This window comes from Perissodus microlepis, chromosome 7, assembly GCF_051167445.1.
Source record: "Perissodus microlepis isolate ML-2025 ecotype Zambia chromosome 7, ASM5116744v1, whole genome shotgun sequence".
NCBI lineage: Eukaryota > Metazoa > Chordata > Actinopteri > Cichliformes > Cichlidae > Perissodus > Perissodus microlepis.
In genome coordinates this window covers 1,375,219-1,401,659 of record NC_140467.1, presented here as the reverse complement: position 1 = coordinate 1,401,659, position 26,441 = coordinate 1,375,219, and the positions used below count along the sequence as shown (strand labels likewise).

The 26,441-nt window shown below is 43.5% G+C and overlaps 1 protein-coding gene across 1 annotated transcript; it reads right to left on the bottom strand.

The window, feature by feature from the left end:
• Positions 1-37: 37 nt before the first annotated feature.
• On the bottom strand, positions 38-22,471 carry LOC146382245 (uncharacterized). Its single transcript, XM_084932729.1, has 38 exons — positions 22,237-22,471; positions 20,843-20,921; positions 20,735-20,753; positions 20,590-20,641; positions 20,397-20,502; positions 19,805-19,824; positions 19,620-19,728; positions 19,195-19,219; positions 18,986-19,073; positions 18,687-18,793; positions 18,529-18,592; positions 18,308-18,383; positions 18,200-18,224; positions 16,391-16,730; positions 15,994-16,143; positions 15,833-15,886; positions 13,840-13,907; positions 13,162-13,364; positions 12,946-12,976; positions 11,043-11,223; positions 10,154-10,168; positions 8,901-8,936; positions 8,536-8,634; positions 8,292-8,446; positions 7,225-7,413; positions 6,566-6,774; positions 6,437-6,487; positions 6,247-6,333; positions 6,020-6,084; positions 5,703-5,825; positions 5,475-5,616; positions 3,685-3,844; positions 3,499-3,596; positions 3,287-3,370; positions 3,051-3,169; positions 2,650-2,796; positions 1,383-1,581; positions 38-1,298 (listed from the first exon to the last, which is right to left on the bottom strand). The coding sequence occupies exons 2-38, from the start codon at positions 20,918-20,920 to the stop codon at positions 1,065-1,067; spliced, it is 4,008 nt and encodes a 1,335-aa protein (XP_084788855.1). The 5' UTR covers position 20,921; positions 22,237-22,471; the 3' UTR covers positions 38-1,064.
• Between the last annotated feature and the right edge of the window lie 3,970 nt (positions 22,472-26,441).

The following is a 26,441-nucleotide window of genomic DNA, read 5'->3' as shown; positions in this document are numbered from 1 at the left end:
CTTTATGACAAGTCAAAGACAAGAACAGATGCTAAAATATGACGAAAACTCATTTATTTCAATAAAATTTACTCGAAAAAACAGGCCTTTGTCGATGATTCCTTTCTATGGTCTGGCAGTACGGATCACTGGTTTGTGGCTACAGTTAGCACATCTATACAAAAGTACTGCTGTGCGATTATATTAAGCATTTACAGCACAAGTGAAGCATTTTGCATTTCTACAGTAATTGTAGTCTTGTGACAACACAAACAGCACAGTGACTTAAAATTAAACTGTGAGAGCTAAATAAATACAAAAACAGATATATTTACATTATTGTACAAAACAAAAGAAAACATAAAAAGATCGACCGTAGTGAGGTTAATTCCATCAGTAGGCTAGTTCTTAGTACATAGTAATAAACTGTTTGCTTTACAATTACATATGTATCACGTATCAATGTGTAAAATATGCTGAAGTTAGGAGATGTTGCTACAACCTTACCCAGTATCTTTGTTCAAAACAAAACTTACACCAACACAACACAGAGTCAGACATGTAAGGCATATCGTACTTTCAAGTTTACAAAAAGAATCCGTAAACATTCAGCAAACAACAACAGCAAAAACATTTTCTCCTTTTCCTGTTTCACAGAAAGACAACAAGTTCAATCCTGCAGAATTTACTCATCGTAGCTACAATGAATTTACTCACGTAAACTCAGTGCAGACGATGAAAATGGGTCAGAAATCGTGGGACTGACAGTTTCCTGTTACATTAGATGAGCTATAAAACTTAACTAGTACAATGTGTTAAATGCATTAGGCTATAATTATAGATATAATTATTTAACGATCATTCAAACTATTATTGAGACCCTCCCTGAGTTTCTTCCTGTTAAAGGGGAGTTTTTCCTTCCCACTGTCACCAAGTTCTTGCTCATAGGGGGGGAAATCTGATTACTGAGGTTTTCTCTCTAATATCATCGAGTCTTTCCCCTAAAGTCTAAAGCGCCTTGAGGCAGCAGCTATTGGGATTTGGCGCTATACAATTGAAAAAACATTTAAATAAATAGAAAGTAATCACGACTTCTTTTCTTTCCTCTTCCCGTTTCCTTCATCATCACTGATTGGCTCCTTCGTGACTGTGTCGCTGTGGCACTCAGAGGGTGACTGAGGCATCGCAGAGTACCGACACCGGGAAGCAGAGCGAAATGTCGGAGAGCCGGCAGACATGGGCGACGGCGTGTCCACTTCCCTGTCAGGTTCCAAGCTGGAGGCGGGGGATGGAGGTGGGAGGGGGGAGGAGATGGACGGCTGAGAAGGGAAGAGGAGAGTAAATAAATCTTCTATTCAAAGTAGATGATTTGCTGGGTTAGCTCAGGGTTTGATCATGTTTACCTGTAAGGAGATGCTGGACTTGTTCGTCTTCTCTTTGACTTTTGCCAAAGCGCCTTTAAGTCCCGACGATCTCTCCGTCATCTCAAGAGCTGCTTTCAACAGTTTGGGCGTCTCTGCCCTGACAGGAGCTGCTGGTACCAGAGGGGGTTCCTTAGCCTCTTCTTTAGGTTCAGGTTTCTTTCCTTTGTTAAGCATCTTCCTGTGTTTGAGACAAGGATAATCCGGCTAACGACAACTGTAAGCAGAAAAAAGGGGGAACTCGAGCTGCCCTGCATAGTCACACCTTCCTGGGAAAGCAAAATGTTTTAGAGGTTTTCCAATCTGGTTTTAAACCCTTTCATAACACTGAATCAGCCCTTTTAAAGGTTTTCAATGACATATTTTTAGCTACTGATGCTGGGGACTGTGCTGTTCTAGTACTTTTAGATTTGACAGCAGCGTTTGATACAGTGGATCCTTTTACTCTCTCCTTTGGAGCACTGGGTGGGCATTAGGGGCACAGCACTGGAGTGGCGAACTTTCTGTGTCGTCCTTTGCTCCCCTCTTGTCTGGTGTCCCACAGGGCTCAGTTCTAGGCCTCCTCCTCTTTTCTTTATATCTGCTTCCTCTTGGTTCTGTACTGAGAAAGCACGGCATTGCTTTCCACTTGTATGCTGATGACTGTCAGATCTATGTCCCTCTAAAGAAAAAAGGCAGATTCCACACAGCCCAGTATGTTAAACCAGCTGTCACAAACCTGGGGGTCAAAGTGGACTGTGATCTGAGGTTTGACAGTCAGATTAAGGCAGTGGTAAAATCTAGCTTCTTTCAGCTCAGGCAGCTGGCTAACATAAAGCCAGTTCTTTCACGGCAGCACTTTGAGACAGTGATCCACGCCTTTGTTAGCGGTCAGCTGGATTACTGTAATAAAATTCTTGTAAAGCTCTCCATGGCCTTGCCCCATCTTATCTCTCTGAGCTAAGATGTTGTTTTCTTGCTTGTTTTCTTTTAATATAGGGCTGTTTTAATTTTTATGTATTATGTGTTTTATATATTTATTAATTTTTGCTGTTTTCTGTTATTCTTTTGTTTTTAACTGATTTTCTGTACAGCACTTTGGTCCTGTGCTGGGTATTTTAAAGTGCTTTTGGATTGGATTGATAGCTACTTGAACTGATGATGGGTGGCCGACAGCACCGAAGCGTTTGATGAGCTGGCAGTGAGGGGAAATCACAGAGTACAGATACAGGACAAGTACAGGAAAATATTATTTCTATTCATATTCAACCTGGCTTTCTTGCGCAGCAGTTTCTTGGACTCTGGATAGTGGACCAGGATCTCATTCAGGTCTTTTTTGTCCAGGATGAATAGATTGGCAAAGCCATGAGCAATCACATTGGCTGTGCGCCTGTTACCACCGCCGACTGCAAGCAAGCTACCAAACAAAGAGCACTGTGGTTAAAAACAGCATTATTTAAAAGAAAGTTGCATTTTTACATTTCAGGAAAGAGGAATTTCTCTAAAAGTGTAACCGTTTGATTTGATGTATAAAAATGGTTCTGGGACCTTGGAGTGTGACCACCACACTGTTTTTTGGCTCTGTGCTTGTTTGCATGTGTGAAAACACTGTAACTCTGTTTGAAAACATTTTTTTTTACCTTTACTCTTAATTGTGCGCCACGTCTTTACCTGATTTCTCCAAAGACTGATCCTGCTCTAAGAGTGACAAATACAGTCTTGCCATCTGGGCCTCCAACCACCTGCACCTCTCCAGCCTTTATGATATACATCTCCCGACCCACCTCGCCCTTAGACAAGTGAAATACCCGAGCCAGGTGATTAGACAGAGATCAAGCAAAAAACATCAAACTGAAAATATCTGACATTATTCATACACCAGAACATGGAGAAATAAGCACATGTACCTTTTTGCAGACATAATCCCCCGGGAGATAGACGACAGAGCGCAGGCTTTTTAGCATGTCGAAAATCATCTGTCTGTCACAACCCTGTCAGGAGGGAGAGCCGAAATAAAACAACCTCGGCGTCACTTCTCCAGATGCATAAAAGTATTTTAAAAAGTGAGATTAAGTGAAGCCTACCAGTATGTTCTACATTTTGTATTTCTAATTCCTACCTGAAAAAGAGGGACTTTGCTCACAATGGAGTAGCTGACATCTATCGCTATGTCCAGACGCATTTTATCTGGCAGCTGATTCAGCAGCTCCTGCTCGTCTGGACGGTAAAGGAAGAAGCAAAGGGTCAGGTGTGACTGAAACATTGGATGCGTAAGATGAATGCAAATATATCACGTCCTCCTCACCCAGCATGCCTTGTGATTGCCAGGTATAGTTATACCAGGTTTTGACCCGGTTCTGGACGTCTCTCGGGATGCGGTAGGAGGACATGTATTTAATAGTGCTGTCCATGCAGCTGCGGTAGTACGTTTGACTTGCTGTAGCTGCACCGACAACATCGCGCATCTGACAGACAAATGAGCAAAATGAGGATTATTAGTGTCCCGAAACAATCACAAGCTTTTAATGTTACACACATTTGCCCCCTTTCTGATTTCTTTTTCGATATTTGTCACATTTAAATGTTTCAGATCATGAAAGCAGCCCCAGACCATCACACTACCACCACCACTGTGGACTGTTTGTATGATGCTCTGTGTTAGTCTTACACCCGTCCACACAATATTTCCCCAAAGTCTTGACAATCATCCAGACTTTTTTTCACTCCTTTGGAAGCTTCACGCGTTACGTCCTGGTCTAGGAGTACAGGAACGCAACATAAGAGTTAAAAGGAGAGTGACCCCGGCCCGGTCCCCAAAGAATGGAAGCCCGTTTCCGCCACTAAATAAAAACAAAAAAGGATCCATAACTCAAAATTCCGAGTTATTTTCTCGAAATTTCGAGTTATTTTCTCGAAATTTCGACATATTAACTCGAAATTTCGATTTATTGACGGCTCAATAATAACGACTCAAAATTCCGAGTTATTTTCTCGAAATTTCGAGTTACTTTTCTCGAAATTTCGAGTTAATAAGTCGAAATTTCGAGAAAATAACTCGAAATTTCGAGTTATGGATACTAGCTTTTTTGTTTTTATTTAGTGGCGGAAACGGGCTTCCATACCAAAGCCATATCCAGAAGCCAATTTACAGGTTAAGGTGGTTTTATTGTTACCAAAAACCGAAAGCTTTAACTCCGGGGTGAACAAATGCCAAAATAACAAACAGAACAAGCTATTCCAAAAACGGAGGTGCTAGCAAACACAAGACAAGCGCTACTGCTAACTCCCTAACTGAATAAACAAGAGAAGGAAGGCAGTCCACGCCTCCTGCTTCAGAGCCTCTTTATAAGTGAAAGCATCTACACACTGTATACAAAACTTAGCAATTCTCTGAAGTCACACACGGAAGTTTATCACAGATAAAGGTTTGGAGGCGGAGGACGGCTCTGCTGCTGTCAGGGGGAACAACTGCTGGAGAGGGTTTTTAAAACACCCACTTGATAATGGAACCAATCAGCAGCTGCCAGCTCTCCAATCAGGAAGGACCTGCAGAGACTCTTAAAGGCACAGGACACACAGAACAAAATCCAGCCAACGTGATCCAAAATATGGCCAGGGCCGTAACACACCATAGTTTCCAGGCTCTTTAACGCTGGAGTCCCAAAGCCTTAGAAATGCGCTGCAACTCTTTCCAGACTGACAGGTGCCGATGACTTTCTTCATGTTCGTTTACATCGTGCAGTGATGAGCTGCTTTCTGTTAGCGGACTTCACTTTGTCAGACACGTTCCGGTGTCGGCCTGGGTGCGGTTAGTGAAACTGAACTCAACTGTCCAAAAAACGTGATTAGTCGCAGTTAATTCATCATTTAACCAACGGGTCAAATACTTTTTCACACAGGTGCAGGTAGACGTGGATGGCTTTGTTTTCATCATTTAAAAACTGTATTTTATACTCAGGTTATCGTTGTGTAAAATAAAATCTGTTTGATGACCTGAAACATTTAAGTGTGAGAAAAATATTTAAAAAAAGAAATCAGGAAGGTGGGCAAAGACTTTTTCATGGCACTGTACATGAGGCGCACGTGTGCGCCTACCTGTCCAATCATGATTGAGAAAGCAAAGACTCCGATAAAGTAGTTGATGAGTTGGAAGATGATCTCAGACAGGGTGGTGGGATCTGGCAGACCCCCAATGGTAATCAGGGTCTTCACTGCGAAGTAGTAACAGCGAATGTAACTGAGAAGAGAAACACTCTGTTCTTATCTTCAAAGCAGTCATTTGGTTAAAAGACACATGGCCGCTACTAAAAACAGCCCACCAACCTGTTACCCTCGCCATTGTACACCCACTGAGTCAGTCCCAGTCCTATGAAGTCAGAGATCCAGTAGTAGAGACAGGCATTAAAGTGCAGACAGTAAAGAAGATAGGTGGTGGTACGAATCACCCTAAGAGACGGAAAACACAGGAAAATACATGAAATGCATATCTAACAGCAGATTGGTTCACCTGTGACTCGGTAGCTTTGTATGTCTCTTAAAACTTTATTTCAAAAAGGAAATGAGGACAATACAGTCACAATTTTTTCCTGCCACTCGAGTGCTAACATATCAGGACACGACCAATGCAGTGTGACGCTGACCTGTAGATATAGGCTTTGGTCAAGATGGCCTCCAGACGATCATTGAACTCAAAGAAGGACTTGATCTGCAGATATGGAAGGAAAATATTTGTAGAGCTTAGTATTTGAAACTGTGACGAAACTGTAAATGACTGATTCCTAAAACTAAAGGTGATGTAGAGCCCAGGAAATGAGCGAGCAGTGAGATTGTTGGAGGAAGCGTTCGGTGTGTGGTGTCAGGGTTTCACCTTCAGCAGCCGTGGTACGCGGAGCAGAGGGTTGATGCCAGTTTTAAAATAGAAGAGCTCAAGGGGAACGAGGCTGGCCACATCATACTGAAAATGAGACGACAGGATCTCACTTTAATGACCGATTCTACCCTTTAAATGCAAAGAAAACACAACCTTTGACATGTACCTCACTTTCTTAATGTTTTACCTTAAAACGTTTGGTTTTCATGTAATTCTTTCTCATCTCCTTTTGGTCACACTGTAACAAAAGCAAAATGTGCACAATTATACTCTTAAACTACAACAAGTGTCCACATTAGTCCTTTGACCCACTCACCACTATGTCCCCTCCACGCACAAACTGCAGGCGCGGCTGAAAAACAGCGATGTCCAGGATGTAAATGAGGTCACACAGGTAGTCGGTTAACAGCCAGTAGTAAATGTTGTCTGGGGTTTGGTAGGGGAAGGCCCAGCGCACCGGGATGAACCACACGTTCCAGTTCCAGGCCAGAGACACCAAAAACATCCACAGCACGTACATCAGGTCTGACAAGAGGAAGAAATCAGGGAATTAAGTGAGTGGACAGTTCACAGAGGTGCAGAGTGTAGACCAGGAGAGGCTGGATCGGTAACTAAGAAAGCATCAGCTACCACCATGCAAGATCCAAGTGCTATTAAAGAAAACATGCAAAAGAATAAGAAAAGATAAAGTCTCACAAAGAAAAGTAAATGGTTGGAACACGGGTTTCTGTAAAAACAGGATAATGCAGTCGTTTGACCTTTTCCCAAACCTCACATGATGTCATCATGTTTCTCGTGTTCTTTTCCTTTAAAGATAAGAATCAAAGCACTTGATAAATGCGTGTGGGGTTGTTTCTCAGAAATATCTGGTCCGATTTGTGTGGCTTAGCCTGTGTGTGTGTGAGGTATGATTCCAGTAACTGTTCAGCACAACACTGAAGGCGGTAGAGGGTGACGCATTCGCTGGGTTCTCACTGGTGAAAGGGTCGATGCTGGCGGGGAAGCGGAATCGCACACAGGCTCGTATCCACCGAGGTGTTTTCACCTTGCAGCAACGGCCAGGCTGCTCCTCCTCCGTTCCGCTCTCTACTCCTCCTCCTCCTGACGGACCTGCTTGCGTCTCGTTCTCATCTGGCGGCTGAGGAGCTGGAGGCTGAGGAGGAGCTGGAGGAAGGAAGGGCCAAAAAGAAAGAAAACAGTGCCTTAAAGATAAGATTCAGCAAAGCTTTATTACCTTCTTAGCATTTGGTAGACATTTATATAAAAATCGGTTACTGAAACAAATAAAGTGTTAAAGGTTTATCCATCTGTAAGTAGACCACAGGACACTACAGCTGTTTACAGGGTGCCACAGATGACATGTTGGACTTTAGGACAGTTAAAAGTGTTAGTTTTTTGTCCCACTGACCAGCTTCTCACTGGGTGCTATAATAACAGATGCTAAATGTAACTAGAAGCTGTCGTGACAACAAAAGAGAAAAATGTGATCAGCCTGTTGTCAGAGGTGTTTGTGGCACCCGTGTGCACACAGACCTTAGTTTGGTTTTATTAGGATCCCATTGGCTGCAGCATTTTAGCAGCTTCCTGGGGTCACAAATCTTTATACACTGACATTTCTCTATAAAACAAACCTCCTCGCTAAAAACAAAGCACTGATTTATCTGTTTGTCTTTAAGACTGTGACCTACAGGAAGCTACTTTGGGAAGGGCTTAACTACATAGTGAAACTGAGGCATTCACTGAGGGATGAATGAGGGACACTGTGGGTAAAACCCACTCTCATGGCTGAGGAGTGGGTGGCAGAAGCTGCTCACCTGTGTGTGACAGTCACTGGGCAGTTTTATGTAATTTTATCAGTCTTGTGTTTGAGTGGCAGCTTTCATGGCTGTGCAAGGCTCGAGACTCTTCGTACCTGGAAGTGAAGTGCACCGTAACATCCACACACACATGCTACTATCCACATACACTGAAATGTACCGGCAAATCTTTTTGACTTCTTTTGTTTCTCAAACGTGTCAGTTCAGTTTGTGTGCGAGACTCACAGGTGATAATGCTGTCTTCATCCGAGCTGTCTGGGTCGATGAGTTTCTCCTTGGCCTTCTCCGTTCTCTCCTTAAACATCCTGACGAGCTCCTGAAGTCTCTCGTTGACCACCGTGCTGGTCTGACTGGCAGAAGATGCTGGACGTTCTTTCAGACTTGGACACAGAGACATAAATTTATTTAGGTGATGCCGATTTTTCTTATTGTAAATGTCACTTATTTATCTTGGTGTGTGCACGCTCACACGTCGTCTGTGCTGTGCAGGCTGGACTGGCTGGGCCAGGCTCTGACGGGGATGTTTGCCTCTTCATCGTCATCCTCGCTTTCAGAATGAAGCCTCCTGCTGTCAAAGTCAGGCAGACGGGCAACTTTGAACTTTGAGACTGTGCTGCCTTAGTCACATTATTCTCTTTATTTCACACAGTAAAACCTAACATCACTGCAGATTATGGAAAAGCTACATGCAGCTATCCATGTTAATGACTGTGAAAATAGAAATGATGACTGAATAAATAAGTGAGCAAGGACTCAGATGGGAAAGTGCACGGATAAAATACTAGAAAGTGGAAGAAAAAGCAGCAGGACACCAGTAAGGATCGGATATCTTACATCTTTGTCCAGACGCTCCTGCGATTCCTTCCACTACTGTCAAACAGAAGAACGGAGTTTCAAGCAGGGAAAAACACGGAGTTAATCCAGGACACAGATAAGGAAGTCTAAATCACTCACAGTAATGTGACCGGCAGGTGACACAGTGATGAAGCAAGCGCAGGATTGTGATGCATTTGTTTATTGACTTTTGCTACGTTATGAAAACAACCAAAAGCACAAAGCCGTGCAAAAGTAGAAACAGTACCATCACAATTTATAACAGAACATCACAAGACACAGCAACACAAAACAGGAAGCACTCTTTCCAAACGACTCATAAAACAAACTGTTTTCTGTGTTCTGCATAAACTGTACGTGCCGGTTTCCTCGTGTGCGTGATTTTTTTGGCAGCTTTCAGAGTTTTTACGTGCAGAAAGGATAGGATATGTTTCTGAGTGCACGCACATTGTTCTGCAGGACACTAAAATACAGACAAAAGCAGCAGCAGAGACTCTGGAAAGACTGCAGAGCAATAAGATGGACAGTAGGGGGCAGTAGGGTGAATCACAGAAAGCATAACAGACTGTAGGAAGTGTGAAGCATTTCACTCCAAAATGGAAAATGTAACAATGAAAGACATATGTGACAATTCTGACAGCAAACGCCTTTTATGATGAAACGTTGTACAACTGCATTTCTATTTTGGCTGCTACAAATATTTGGATGAAAATGCTTCACATGACAAAGAGATGCTCGCACCCAGATCATGTATCTACGGAGCCCCGCAGGGGACATGGGAGAAAAAAAAATTAAGACGGACTTTTGCGAGATCTCGCAAAACAAACTCGGGATCTCGCAAAAGTTTTGCGAGATCTCACAAAAGTTTTAGCCGCATTCTTCGGCCTTCGACCTCCCGTTAGCTTCGAGACCTACTACAGCCGGGAGGAACACCGCTTTCCCGGCACATCGTGCCTCGGCCTCCCGGTCGGCTTCGAGCCGGCGTCCGAAGAATGCGGCTAAAACTTTTGCGAGATCCCGAGTTTGTTTTGCGAGATCTCGCAAAAGTCCGTCTTAATTTTTTTTTCTCCCATGTCCCCTGCGGGGCTCCGTATGTATCCCAGTGAGTCTACTTCTTATTTCTGTGTTATGAGATATAATGGCAGGATTGCATATATGCTACACAAATACATCTATAGTGTCATGGTGGAAGTGGTCACTGTTGGAAGAGCGTGCACAAATGCCCCAGGAGACAATTCAAACAGGATCCTTACTCTTTATCTCCTTTACTGTAGATGCAAAGCGTAAGGAGAGAGAAAAGGGTTAAAAATATTTAGTTGAGATGAACTGAGATCAAAACGTGAGTGCAAAATGTTAAATGTAACACACACTAGTCTGTTGATAACATACAACCAAAGCTGCATTTACAGACAGAGAAAACAACAATATTGATATTGTTCAGCATTAACGGTGCCCTCACAGACGTGCTATGGGCACTAATCTGCCCCCGTACCATCAGAGGTACAGACTGTGCACTGATTACAAGCTGCACAGCTGCTCTCCTCTTTAGGAGGACGCGGCATCCACGATTTCCCAACACGGGAAAGACAGCAGGACAGCTTCTTATCTTCATCGTTTAGTGTATCTTACAAAAATAACATCTAACAACGTATCGTTAAATATTTAGTGTTTAATTAAATCTTACAGCGAGTTTTATAGAAGCAAGTCAGTTAAGAGCATAATTATTTTAGTTAGTGATCATATTAAAAATATGGATGTTTATGCAGTTTTACTGCTGATTCAGTCTTCTGCTGTGAATTTGTAGAGCAGTGTTAATCGTGTAAACCATGTCAGTGGATGGTGGTGTTTATGAGGTCACAGTGTTTCACATGCGGAGCCATCCATAATGGAAAAATGGAAAATGTTGCCACGTTAGTTTCCCAGCTCGTCACTCGTTGTTGTGGCCGTGTAATGTTTCAGAGTTTTTTAGGTAAATTAAATTGTCCCTCAAGCTTTTCGGCTTTGCTGAAACAATTGAAATAGCTGTAAGGAAACATCTCCCTCCAGCTGCTCACTGCGTCAACGCGACGTGCAGTTACATCCGTAGGCTTTGCACCTATGGGATAGATTTAACACAGAAGTATAAATCCCCTGTTAGCTCACCTTTGACGACCTGAAGGGGTCACAGGAACAGTGAGGGTTGTAAGCTTTGGGTCCTGTGGGGTGAGGATTTGGGGGGTTTGTTCTTCCCCTCCTCCTCCTCCTTTTGCTCCTCCTGCCCTCTCATGATCAGAGTCAACATCCTCTACATTAACAGCTGGGCGAAGGCTGATGTTGGAGCTCTCTGGAGAAACAGACATTTATTTTCATTTAGTCAAGGCCAACCGCATCACTGCAAACAGGCAAAACTGATGCTGCAACGTGAACGTCACGTACTACTGAAAGTACTGCAAAAGACAAAACAAGTAAAGCAAAAGACAAAGCAGGTCACGAGTATAAGCAGGAGCAGGGCAGGCTGGGAGAAAGGTCGCGACCTACAGCGGGCTAATGAAGAGGATTCACGCGTGAACTAGGCCATGTGTAGACGCCCTGATAGTGAAGGACTAGTTTACTAATCTTGCAAGCCAAACAATCTGGTTAATCTGGCTCATGATTCACTGGCACACTTCTGTCAACAGTCATTTGACAGCCTTCATCAAAGTGATGAAGAAAATAGATGGCATCAGTATATTTCAATCCTTTGGAAGACCTTAACTCCGTGCGGCTCTTTACCCTACCCGTCTATGTTCTGAGCCCTCGCAAACTCGGGGTCAGAGGTGAGCTTATTCGAGGAACGACAAAGCAACACAAAAAGACACAAAAATCTACTTTAACAACACAAAGAGCTACTTTTTTACCCTGCACAGACTCTCGAGCTAAACATCTGAACTCAAGCATCCTTTACTGATGGTTCGTATTTGATTTAGTGTCAGATACCTGCCAGGTTGATTTTAGAGTCTGTCACATATGTCGAGACAGCGGTTTACTCGCATGCAGTATGACTGAGTTCAGGATGTACAGGGAGTGAGAGGACAGTGAACGCTACACTGATGTGGATTCACCTGCAGGTCTTATTGCTGAGATGTCTGAGTCATCTTCGATGAAGAATGCTGGGTTAGATAGACCAGACAGCTGATGTGATAGGGGTCTGGGTTGCTTGGAAGGGGAGCTGACGATGGGTGGCAGGCGTGGATAGGATGGCACGTTGGGCAACTCGAGGATGCTGCCGTTAGGGGAGGAGGGAGAAGGGGATCGGGATTGCAGCTGTGGATGATGAGGAGGAGGGAGAGGGGAGTGTCGCGCGAGCCGGCTCAGTTCTACATCTTGCTGACTGTTGTCTTGTTTCTGTTTTTGCTGTTGTTGTTGTTTCTTAGGCATCTTGAGGCATAAGGCTGTTGAGGTGGTTCCGAATGTTCGTGAAATACTGCTGCGCCAAGCTCGGAAACCGGGAGAGCTTCTGCGGGACGTTCGAGAGGCTTTGGGAAATACCGGACAGACTAGGGCCCACTGAGACTTCCGAGCTTTGGGGCAAAAGCTCGGTGAAAGTCTGGGCAATATTTCGGGGAACTTGTGTGAGTCTGATCTGGGAGAGCTCTTGGCGTATCTCTGGGGGTAGGGTGGGTAAGTACTTAGTAAAGTCAGAGAGCCGGGTGGGTAGTTTAGGCACCGAAGGTATTTGGGGCGGAGTGATGCCGTTCTCTTTGAAGAATGCGTTGATGTTGTCGAGGCACTCGGAGGTGAAGGGAATGCGCATCAGGCAGCTCTTAAATGCATCGCAGCTGACTGGAGCTACAGAGGAGAGAGGGCGACAGGCAGATACAGTAGGAGAAGGGCACTGTTGGCAATCAGACAGCAATGAAGCCAGTCAAGAATGACAATATCAGACTTCTGGTCTCCAGATGAACTCTGCAGTCACACTCAAGCAGTGAATGAATCTGCTATTTAAAGTCCAAAGAGATGAACTAGCGTTACAGTCAAATAAGCAATCTGAGACTGTCCTGAAAGACAATAAGAAGACGGTACATACCACCGCAGTCATCCCCAGTAGCTTCGTCCTCCTACAAAAACACACGCACAACAGTTGGGAACTAGTAATCAGTTATCCGATGAACATTATTATTAGATTTCTTGATAGTAACTAAAAAAAAATCTTTTTAGCTGTACTGAGTCAGTCGGGCAGTTAGGTTTAGCATAACAGAGTCAAGAGTAACGCAGTGATACGGCCCGGGATGTCAAACGTTACTTTTTCAGGAGCCTTGTCAGCGTTAGCAGTTTGACCGACGTCTTCGTTTTTCTGCGGCTGCTCAGTGATGGGCTCAGCTTCTGGAGGAGCTTCTGGGCTCTTGGTTTCTGCTTCTGCTTCTAGTGCTTGTTCTGGCTTAGGCTCAGAAATCTCCACTGGCTCACTGCTCGGAGGCGGTGAGGTCGAGGCTTCCTCCTGCGGCTCTAAGATCCAATAAGCAGGGGTGTCAAACTCAAATACACAGTGTGCCAAAATTCAAAACTGGAACAAAGTCGCGGGCTAACGTTAATATTTACTGAAAAAAAAAAATCTTCCTCCAGATTTAAGGATGAATCTTTTCTTATGGACTCAAACAAGTTTTGCTGAAAAACTGAATATGGAACAAGCAAAGCTTAATACTAAACAATATATATATTAGCTGTATAATACCAGTAGGCCAGCTCTGATAGTAATTTGGTATGGCTTCGCGGGCCAAATGTAATTAGAGTTTGACACCTATGCAATAAGGGTTTGAAATCAGTCATTCATTCTTCCTTTGATCATACACACAGCACAATGTCCTGCATTTGTAAATACTTTTCAGAAGAGTGTTGACGTTACTTAAATATGTCACGCTGAATGAGAGAAACTCCTCTTAATGATAAAAACATTTTTAATATATATTTGAATTGCATCTACCTGGCTCGTTGACGGTGGGCTCCTCAGTCTCAACTTTCTGCTCCTCCTGAGGAGGGCTCTCGTTCTTCCTGCAGAACAGGACAAGAGAACGGGTTGTTGGGCGGCCCAGGAGCGAGAGGGAATACACAGCTGTCCTCTTATGGTGACCCAAGTCACAGCTGGTTGTGTTGGCAGATTCTTACAGTGTAATAAGTGCTGTTATTGTTAGCTGGACACATACTGCAAATTAGGATTTGGACCCTAATAGGCTGTAAACTGAGTGTGTGAACTGCTTATTGTGGAAGTCAATTTAATCGTAAAGTTTAGGAGAGGTTCTCCTTTGTTTTAACGTTATGAGATTACAGTAAAATCACATTTCATAGACTTCAATTATGACAGAGTTGGTTCCTACTATTCATTTTTATATTTCAGCAGGTTCCAACGTGACACACATAAACCAGGTTACAGTCATTTAAGCCGTCACGCTTTTTACTGGATATCAGAAATATTTGTTGTGGATGAAGAAACTTCAGCTTCTGTTTTCTCTCTTTGAGCACAAATTTACCGACTTTGTGACCACCTGTAGCAGAAAAGCTCACTCTGTACACGAGTTACTGTTTCCACATGATAGGAAAAACGTTAGTTATGATAAATAGAAACTCTGTAAGCTTTACCGTCACGTTTTTATACACGCTTTCTTTCTTTTCTTTTTTTTTTTTTTTAAATAGGCTGTGTTTACCTTTATTAGTCCCGACAGAAAAATGTCCACCAGCATCGACACGCGTTAATTCGGCTGCTGAGACGCATAAACTGCATCAGGTGATTTTAGGAATATGAGAAAAACAACGAGGAAAAGGTTGTGTTTCGATATGTCCGTCCATCTTTAATCCAGGGACGCGAAGCAGCTGCAGCAGGTGCGCGGGGTTACCGGGGCAACAGCTGAGAGGAGGAAAAGAGGCGGGCGCGCGGAGGTAAGAGGGTCCGCTGTTGCCAAGGGAAGCTGTGGTTGCTACGACACAGTGATGTGATGCAAAGATCACATAACGAGAACCCGCGGGATTTGGACCTGCTGATAACAAAATGACCGTGCTGGTGTCGTGACAGAGAGTGATTATTTATTTCTTTATGTCTAATATCAATGCTTGTATTGATAAACAGACTTTAGTCAACAAGACTTACAAAGGAGTTGAGCTACATGTTACTGTGTCTGCGCTCTATTCTGCGTTATAATAAACTGTTATGGTAGATTTGTTACTACTTCTATTGCCCATCTTGTACTGCTGCTCTCACACACACACACACACACACACACACACACACACACACACACACACACCTCAATACCCGTCACTTTCTATTTCTCTCTGTAAAGTTTAGTTTAGTGCTCAGAATGTCTTTATTTAAACATGTTATATTTATATGTATAATAGTCTATTATACTGTTTTATACTGCTGAGAGATTTGTTGTTGTGCTTGTCAGACACATTTCATTGCAAAGTTGACCCTGTGCTAACTTGCATATGACAAAGAAAGCTGAAACTGAAACTCCCTTAAAAACCACATTTTTAATGTCAAGATCACTTTTTACGCGGATAAATAAAAGGACATAAAATTCACTTTGCTAGAAACTGATTGTAGCACAGGCCTGCAGATGTCCACACATTAAACTGCCCAAAGGTATAGAAAGTAATAAAGTTTATGAAAATGCATGACGTTGTTGGAAGATGCAGTTACACACTATTCTATGTGTATTTATTAGTACAACATCCTTTATTTCCTATCAAATAACCTAATAAAGTCCTGACTGCAGCTTAAAGTAACCTGTATATTATATTGTTGCATTGCTACTCATTTTTCAACAAGCTGCTGGATCAATCGGGGGAACAGTAGCAACAACATCAGCATTTATGCACATCTGCTATGCACAGCACAAGACTACTATGATATGCACAGTGACACAGACAAAGTCCTACAACGACGTTAACAACCAGGAAGCTCTCATTTGAATTCTTACTCTGGGGCTTTGCTGATCTCCACCTCGCTCTCCTCTTCTAGCGGCACCGGCAGCCTGGTCAGAGTGGACATGGAGCCTCACGTCAAATCACAAACAGGCTCTCGCTGCCAAAGCTAACCTGAGCATATGTACAAACTTTTGCTCTGGGTACACCGCCTTACTCGGCTTCAGGCTCCTCCAGGAGCTCTTGACTCCCCAGCGAGAGCTTGATGGACTGTCCCTCACTGGCCATCTGTCTAACGGCCATCTCAGCTGTCTGCCTGGCAACCTCTTCAGCCATCCGGGCCATCTCCATCCTCTCCTGAAGCAGACTGAAGGAAAACAGGACAAAATGCTTGTGCTGTGAGCTAAATATCATTTGATGATAAAGAAAATCTCGTGCCTTACATTAAATCAGGTTCATTTCTCTTTGTTGGCTGTTTTCATTGTCTTAAGGTGTTAAATATGACAGCAGAGAATATCTTTAAAAAAGCATCCAGGTGCTACAATGATGGATTTAAACATTCAGTATCTGATAAGGGACGCAGCTGTTTCTCTTCATTTGTCCGCCATCCTTACCGCTCCTCCATGGTAGCCAACGCCACGCCTTCAGCCTCCTTCTTGATGTTTTCAATAAACGGCGTCCAGCGGCCTGTCTGGGTCTCTGCATCTTCCAGAGATACTTTTGTGGCACTCTCTGACGGCTGTGGCTCCGGAGGGGCGGCGCTGCATTTCTGTGACTCCACTGAAAGCGACTGTGAGGGTTGTGTCACTTCCAGTTGCTGCTGGGGTGCAGGTGATGGTGGAACCAGGGATGCAGACGGAGCTTGAGCTTTGGGAGCATCTGCACATTTGTGCTGGCCCTCGTTGTCTGACTCCACGTCTTCCAGCACCATGTCTGGTTTGAGTTTGGCTGATGCTGTGAGAGGGCGATAAGCATGAGAACTGTTTGGTTGGTAAAATTGGGGGATTTTATCTTAACTACTATAATCCTGTTATAATTCTATTGGGCTGCGAGGATCGTCAGCTGCGATTTCATTGGTGGTAGGAAATGTTGTTGTTGTTAGGATTCGAAGACCTCTCAGTTATCGGTGTTATTGATGAAAGCACCACAAAATCAGTTCACACACTGATCCTTTATTATTCTCACTTCATGCTTCCATTACTACATTCATTTGCATGACAAGCGTGCTTCTCTTAAATCACAACACACCCCCAGGCCACATTTCACAGTTCAAGGCTACACAGCAGATACATACGCAGATCAAACCAGCCTCACGCTGCAGCTCGTCTTACACTGAGTCGTGCAGGCTCTGCTTGATGTTAAGTTTTAAATATACAGCAACATGACCAAGAACCAAACTGAGCTCAACTTTCTTTAAGCAAAAAAACACAAAATATTCTCAAGAAACAGGACTAAAATTAAATACTCAGGTCCTTTAAAGACACAGAACAGAATCTGTCCTCATCGAACACAATAATAACTGAACATAGCTGCCATTTAATCATCATATCAAGGATAAAAAGGTGTGTAAATCTACGGTAAGTACATCAGGATTGTTACAGTGTCTCTTGCTGCTGTTTTTTATAGATGTGAAATGGCAACATGAACATACGACGCACCCTGACGCAGGGAACGTTACAGTAATGTCACAGCCCGTTTTTGGAGCTGCAAATGTAATCTCCAAACCATGACTGGACATCACTGTTACAGTCATTTAAGAGAAAAAAGCATTAAAATGATTTTGGGTGCACAGCCTACAGTAATTTCAAGCAAACGGCGACTTCTAAAAGCTCCGGTATGAAACAGGAAGTGTGAGTATTACAGGATAAAACACATTTTCTGTGTTATATTTAGTTTACAATACATTCATATTAAACTGCACAGAGTACAGTAAGGTGAGTTTAAGATATTATTATGTTCATGTGTGTTCATTCACAGCTGCCTATAGTCCCTATTGTCTGCTGACAGTTCAATGAGCCTATTGGTCTATCTGTGCGGGTCAGAGCATCCCCCAGTCGTCTCCTCCTGCTGTTTAAGGGGCTCGCAGCACCTTCCCCCCTGAAACAGAAGGAGAAGAGGGACTGAGTTAGGCTCCGACCGTCCGACCAAAACACCTCTTCATTAACTATAAGGAAAAAACAAGAAGCTGCTTCAACATGCAGGAGTCTGCAAATGTCACACTGATGCAGAGGAGCTGTTCAAAATGAAAAAAAGAGTTTTTACTGGTGATGAGATGGGTTCACTCTGTTCTGTTCTTTTCTACAAACTCTACGCTTTTCTCTAGAATTAGAAAACACAGAATAGCAATCCAGCTGATTGAACTGTGAACTGTGGCGCTCAGGATCAAAAAGTACTGACAGGAAAATACAGACGGAAAAACTCACCTTTCTGAATGACTTCAGGTACAGTCTGAAACAGGGGACACATAAATCAGTAGATGACAGAAGAAAAATCAGGTGTCAGGGTTTTGTTGTTTGTTCCCCATAACTTACATTAGCTTCATCCTTGGATGGAGAAACAGGCTGAGGCATCTTCAGACCCAGCCCTGACACAAACCAGTTCACCACACTGTGGAGCAGAAACCCAAGTGTCAGGAGTGTGCCTCACACTGTGCAAACATATCTACCACGAGCAACCCCCAAAATGCTGCTTTGCTAAAAAGGGGGCACTCTCAAGTCCCGCTTCATCCACGTGGATGTTATTCAAGACTTACCCAGAGGCCTTGCTTTCAGTATCCAGTGAGATTCCACTGAGCGATTCAGGCGGCGGAGACAGAACTGTGGAGCAGACAACATGAAGCACTTTACAAAAAATATATCCTCAAAGTCACAGTTCCTGGCTGTTAAACTGGGATTTTCAGGCTTTATTTACTTTTATCCAGAGAGGTGCAGGAGGACTTGGTTGACGGTTCCACGGGCACAGCACCAGGGGGCAGTATGACCGGCTGAGGAACTATCTGCTTTATCCAGGTCACCACACTGAAACAGAGCGTGCAAGGGGGCCTCCTGAACGTCTGCAGAATATTCAACTCGGTGATTTGTGTCATTAGTGTGTATTTAATATTAGGACGCCTGTAAGTGTTTGGGGTGCAATTCAGACAACGCAGTGCAGATTATTCCTCGCTACGGCTGCCATGTGTGAACGTGGAGCAGGAGGTGGTTTACACTCACTTGGGAGGAAAGTGAGGGGCCAAACTCTCTGCGTCCTCGTCGTCTGACACCATCTCCACCACAGGGATGTGGGGAAGTGGATCGAAATCTGAGTTTAAACCCCCCCACAAACATTTAATTCATGCATTTTGTTATTAACTCACTGTATAATCATCAAGGGTGATTTTAGAAACATGCATGCAGTGTGTTTGCATGATTGTGGAACATACCTGGCATCGTGGCTACGTCGTACACCTGGAGCAGCAGAGAAAGAGATTAAAAGAACCCGTAACACAGAGACGATGGCAGGTGCAGGATGTTGGTGTTGTTTTGTTTATCGGTGTAACAAAGAATTATAAATGTTGGTGCCCTGGTTTAGATAGCAGTGAAGGTGTTTAACAGGATACCCCCCAACTTCCTTTATACCCTTGATCCTTATACGTGATTAGTCTTTTAAGCCTGTGGGACAGCATCACGTTGCTTCCAAGTGTCACCCACTTGGCTGATTTAACTGTTCATTGAACTCCATTAAACAGTAAGTTTAGTGTTGGTGTTGTAGTTTCCTAAAGATAAACATGCTGCACAGAGACGATGTGCTCATAGGACAAACTGACACTTTTTAAATGTTAAATATTCTCTGGCTTTGTTTTCTAACCTCCGTGTGCTCCTCGTCCTTCGAGTCCTTCTCAGTCTCCCTGTACTTGTCGTCAGGCTGAGGCAGCACTTTGGTCAGACCCTGAGTGACCCAGGTGATCACTCCAGACCTGACAGGGAAGCACGATTTCATTTGATTTCATGTGAGTTCATTATAAACTCAGCACATGTTCAGTCATACTGTACCTGTCTCCATCTTCTCCGGACTGAATATATAGAAACAAAGAGAGAAGAATAGAAAATAAAATGAACCTTAAATAAAACAGTTTGTCCACAACAGTCGTCCAGGAAAGTGCATCTTTACACCAACAAAACAAATGCAATGATTGCGACACATCACATCTCGTGCGTGTCGGTTCATCAGTCACATGGTTGACGAGGTCCTTCTGCTTTCTTTTAGTAATTTGAACTAATAACTGTACAAGCTGCACAAACTCAGCTGATAAAACAGCTTCATGTGAGGATTTATTCATGAGAAGGACCCACAGTGGTAAGTATATGCATGCTAGTGTCGCTGGAATAAAGCTGTTCATTAGCGTCATTTACAGCAGCTCCTTAGGACACGAGCCCCCAGCAAACTGTGTGAACATTTGGTGTTGGAAAAAAGGTGCTCTGTTAGAAACCCCTTGAATGATGATGTACCTTATAAAATATTATTAAACTGCGCTCAGGACATTTCCACATCATAAGGGAGACGAGCAGCTTAGATTCTGTGTTTTATAGTTCATCTCCTACGACTACGACTTCACAGAAACACTCCAGTCATCTGCAGACTTACCTTGGCTTCAGAGTTGGCTCTGCTGAGTCGGGGGCTGCCCGCAGGCTGTGGGAGCGCGCTGACGAACCCATTAGACAACCAGCCCAATACTCCAGTCTGCGCTTGGCTGTAAAGGATGCGCACGCAGACAGATAGAAGTCAGCAACTGTGCACGCCGCGAGACACAAAGATGCTGATGGACAAAAACATTTACCCTTCCTCTGAAACCTCGTCTGCATCTTTCAGTGCGGCTGTCTTCACTGCAGCTGCAGGAGAAGTTAAAGACATTTGCTGTAGATCCATGTGCACATATAAAGATAAAGGTGGAAATGGAATAAAAGGTTACAGATAATCCTCACCCTCTTTATTTTTGGTTGGCTGAAAGGAAAGAAAACATAGACTGTTAATTACTCTGTATGAGTGCAGGCTACGTGTGTGTGTGTGTGTGTGTGTGTGTGTTGTCGTACAGCATCAGGGGTCTTGGCAGCATCGTCTGTCCCAGCATCAGGAGGCTGGGGAACCACTTTCACCACCCAGTTAAACATCCTGTTGAAGTAAAACACAGAAACACACAGTCAGCCTCTTAAAGAGCCCCTCATCACACATGGCTGATGGTCCTGATGATAATGATAATAAATCAGTAACTCTTTACTGGTGGCTTCGTTAAAGCAGCCTCTTCAGCTGCCTGAAAGAGACGTTCAGCTGCTTCATTGTTGCTCACACACTGTCAGCTCACAGGAGAGATACCCAGAAATCAGGATCGTGCATGCCATGCAAAGCCCACACAGAAGTCAAGAGTTAGAGGACGTTAGAAGGCAGGACTTTGTTCCAGCAGCAGCAAACCGTAAGCTGCTTTAGCGAGAGGCTCCACGGGGGGTCGATCGCTCAGAAAGGAAGAAACACGTCCCGAATGTGGGAACGAGAACATTTGAAGCGGCCTGTGCGCACGACTGAAGATGGAGTGTTTCAGAGCCTCCAGGAGAGCCACTGTGCTGACTGATCTCACACATATATGCAGGAGTTATCCATGTTGTCCTCGGTGACAGTTCATCAGCCCACTGAGATAATCCTCATCAGCAGGAGGGAGACGTCAGTAAAACCGGAGGATGTCCTGCACCGTGATCTCACCATCCAGGACACGAGACAAACGCTGGGATTATTTCTAAATGTCAATCACAAGATTGTTCTTTTAAAACATGCGTTTTAACTTTTCTTTGTCAGCATCACTCGTGCCTGGCTGAGGGGCAGCTATCAGTGATGGTGAGCTAACGAGGGCCGGTCTTAAAGAGTCATTCAGCTGCATCTATAGGTTGGCTCTAGACACATAATACAGCACAATCACAGCGCTCGGAGCTGTCGCGTGTTTTCAGCAGTGGGAATCGTTTCAAGGAAGAATCCTCTCGTGGATGATCCACGGAGAAGACTTCTTTGAAAAACTGTGTGAGCTGCTGTCGTTCCCCATCAGCAGAGATCAGAGGCGCCTCTTCTCAAATTTGTGGCATTAAATAGTGCAACTCTGGCCCCAAGTAATCTACTAACTGTCATCCTCACTGCCTAGGATCAACTCATATCCTTATTATAAACGGTCCCTTCACTTATAAAAAAAAGAAAGAAAATAGTTCAAGATCATAATTTAACTTTGATTGTATTTAGATTTTTATTTTTTAAAGTTCAAATTAAAGTCCCGGCTTCAAAAAATCTTTAAGGAGGGTCAGATAGTGCACACGCTCACTCAGCACAGGAAATGAAACCACAATAACTTCACCGGTTGTCTGCTCCATCAGGTTTTAAAGCACCACCTACCTAACCCACAAAGTTCCACATTTCACTGTGTACGTGATAACAGAGCTGCGTTCCTTACCTGCGTGCCTACAGGTGGTTCTGCATGCCGGTGGTACACGGATCTAGAGTGTGGCACAGCCGGCGCAGGTCTGCTGAGATCTTCACAGCGGATGCCCGCGGGGCTAACGGGATTAACTCGCAGCACCTGAAGGTCAAGGCCCAATCCCAGACCGTGAGCAATCGCAGATTAACGGCGAGGAAACTTCTCCATAACCTATAAACTGCTGTCACGGGAAAACATGGAGCAACCAGCAGGTGGTGGATTGTTTGTAACAGAAAGGGAAAAGGTCCCTTTTCTATCAGATCACAGTCATTTAAACATGTGAGCACACGCAGCAGAGACTTAACCTAAATCATAAACGAGCAGAGATGGGCAGTTACTGTAATCTGATTACTTTTTTCAAGTAACGAGTAAAGTAAGGGATTACTATTGCAAAAACGGTAATTAGATTACCGTTACTTTCCCGTAGGAACGCTGCGTTACTGCGTTACTAAAACCGGGATTTTTTTGCGAGAACGTCTCATGACAGTGACGTAAGCGAGTGCGACGTTCGTGACAACAGCTGTGTGCAGATCAACAATGGATCATATATCGAGTGCGGGAGAGAGTATGAGCGTGCAGCGTTTAAAGCGTGGAAGTACTGACCTTACTTTGAGTTTGATTCCATAAAAAGTGACAAAAACATTAGTGTCTGAAGTTTTACAGCGAAAAAACCCCTAAACTTCCGAGCAAGCACCGAGTAGCTACGACGTGATGGGAAACTCACAGAGAAACTCGCGGATTCTTCCACTGACCGCTGCGGCACACCTGCACCAGGGTAAACCTCCGCCTGCCTCACTCCTGCTTTACAGGTGAAAACAGAGCAACAGGACCGCTAGTCTTTGACTTTATTTTCTGCTGTGTTTTACTTGCATCTATTTGAAAGACTGAGTGTAAACACAAAAAATATTTTATTTTATGTGCTGGAATGTGCAGAAAATAGGTTTAAATGTTAAACTAATTTCTTCCAGTCAGAGAATGTTGCAGATAATTAAATTTTTGCTTGATGCATAAAGTTAAAAAATTAAAACTAATAAAACAAGTTTTAAAAAGAGACTTTTCCATTCGATTACATTTTGTATGATGGATTATGCAGAAAAAGTGGAATTGGGCTGAAAGATCTATCACTTTATCACCTATTCAGGTTGTAAATCGTGTTTTTAAAAAGTAACTAAGTAATTAATTACTTTTGAAAATAAGTAATCAGTAAAGTAACAGGATTACTTTTGGGGGGAAGTAATCAGTAATTAGTTACTGATTACTTTTTTCAAGTAACTTGACCAACACTGTAAACGAGTGATGAATTCAATTCAATTTGATTATTAAAGTAACTAAATTTCTTTCATCTTTGCTTTTCACAGGAATGTTGATCATTTTGGATTACTTCTCACTATTTTGCTGATTAAATAAGCTCCTAAACTGTAGGGTCACTGAACTCAGCTGCTCAGCATGTGTGAGTCCTTCATGGTATCAGTGCATAGTGAGGGATAAAGCGTCAGTGTGAGACGCGTCAGGCTTAGAAGTGTATTACTGATGCAGTCATAGATTGGAACGACAGGAGGAAGAGGAGTGAGAGGAGGAGTGGTCAGCTTTAGTCTGCACTGCCCTGCTGGGTGTTTCCTGTGAGTTTATAAAACTTGTTATATTAAGTTGCTCTACATTTGTTACGTCATGTATTTTACTTGGTTGTGTTTCCTCCATGACAGAAACCTACGACACCACGAATGAAGTGAGTCGCTTGATCATCGTTGCCATGTTGGAGCACTTTCACCTTTTCCCATCCACGTCCGAGCTTTTTCAGCAAAGCTCGTTCAGCTCGTTCAGCAGTCTAATAGTTTAGACTTCGTTAACTCAGCTTCGCTCTGTCAGCCTAAATGTCACTGAATCAGTATCGAACTCTGACATTTACTCTGGATCATCTGTAAATACTCAGTGACAGCGTTTTGGTGACATCACTCCTACATCGTATGATGTCGTCCAGCTGTGAGCTGCCTCGGTAAAGCAGTGACATCATTTATAAAAGCAAAGCAGGACATTTATAGAAAGTTAAAATAATTACAAAGGTAAAAATATGAAAAGAGCATACTTTGTCTTTAGGCCTCTCTGTCTGCACTTCCTTCCTCCAGACTTCTCACTGTTTATTGAACTGTGATTAAAAACGTTTTGATTTTTGCTTTCGTTTTTTGAATGAATGAGCACATTTTCAGACTCAATCAAAAGTTCCACGCAGATGTAATATTTATAGTAATTGTGAAAAGAGTTGCAGTTATCTTTCATAATCTTATCTGAATCTTATTTGTGCCATTATATTCATCACATTTAAATATGTTTGTAAAATCCCAGCTGTAGATCAGACTGGTAGGCGTGGATCCACTTCTATCAGCGGTCAAAGGCGGTGGTGACACTCTTGGCCCCTTATTGTTTGGACACCACAGCCTAGCGGACTATTGTTGCTGACGTCCATCCGTCTATGATCAGTGTGGGCATCTTCTGATAGCAGGACAAACACAAGATGTCACAAAACCAAATCATTTAAAACAGATTTCCTGACTGTAACAGTGAACTCGCTGCACTCAATGGCCTGCACGGCCTCCGGATGTCAATCCAATGGAGCGTCTGGTGAAACGGGGAAATTCCCATCACGGATGTGGAGCTGAGAACCTGTGTGATGCTGTCAGCACAGTATGAACCAAACATGTCTGAAAACACCTTGTTGAATAATTAAGAGTCCAACCTGATGCCTGAATGTGTTTGAATTAGCAGTGAAGAGTTTGAAGTAAAAATCACTCCTTATCTTAGAATAAGGTCAAGATGAGGAAAAGTATGAATCCTTTTTTCCTATTTCACTCAGATTTATCAGCTGGAGCCCAAACTGTACACCGGCCCCTGCATGTGGGACTCACAGCCCGATCTAAGCAGTCACATCTATGAAAACGACGCCCACCAGTGAGGCATCATCGGTCTGATCCAACACACTGACACGAAGGTAAGGCTTCCAAAAACAGTTCAGATGCTTCTGGTCATCACTAGTGTACAGTGTAGAGGACGCTGGTGCACTGACACTTGAAATGGGGATATTTCAGCCTTTTTTGCATTATGGTGTCAGTTTTACTCGCCAACCTGAGGAAGAGTGGTTGCAACTATAGCAGAGGAATTTAAGAATGAAAGCAGAAAGAAAGGAAGGTGGACAAAGCTAATGAGAGGATTGGGAAATAGGTATGAGGAGGAAGAAAGCACGGCCCGACGCCAGAGGGCGATTAACGAGGATTCAGGACAGCCGTTGTTAAAAAGCAAACTGGTAAACAAGACGTGGCGTGTTGATCGTCCCGGCTGATGGCGTGCGAACTCTAAGGTGGAGCTGAAAAAGAACAACTGCAGTATGAGGCAGTTTTATGGCTATCAGATTAATTTGGTTCAAAGAGCAGATCGTCGGTCTGATCATCCAGGTAAACACAGACTGTCCCTGGCAGGTGGACAAACATTCACCAGTTCAGATAAATGTACATTTAAAAAAGCCTCGTGCTGCATTTGAGAGTGAAAACCATTTATGGTGCTGATGAAGCAGGAGGCAGCAGGCAGATCTCATTATCAGCTCAGCATGAGATAAGCTGAGAAAACAGGCTGATGACACAGAGCTGGGCCTTGGCTGGATACAGTACTTCAACACTGTCCTCAATTCTAATCGAACAGCTGGATTAGACCCGGCGAGGCGGCTGGTTTGGGAAAAGATGAGGTACGGAGAGAGCACACGGATACACAACTGTGTCCAGCTGGGACACACCCCCTCCCAGTTGGACACAACTGAGTTAATCTGAGAGACTCGGTGACAAAAGACGAGTCAAAGGAAAAGAGAGAGCAGCTGAGGAGTGGATGATCTGTGACGAAACTAATCCTCATTACCTCTGACATCAAGGTGCTCTCATGTACAAGACAAAGGAAGTCACGCAGGAGCCTCATGCGCTCGCACACACACACACACACACACTTTTACATTGGTGTGCAGAGCTCAATGCTTTGGTCCTTTACTCAAACCAACAGGAAAAACACTGAAAAAGGATAAAATTCAAATTTCATATACTTAAAAAAATACACAACAGCAAATTTACTTACTGCGAATATTATTAGACGAGTGAAACTGTTAGAGGTGGAGCTCGTTTTCATTTCCATCATTTTATCATTTAGAC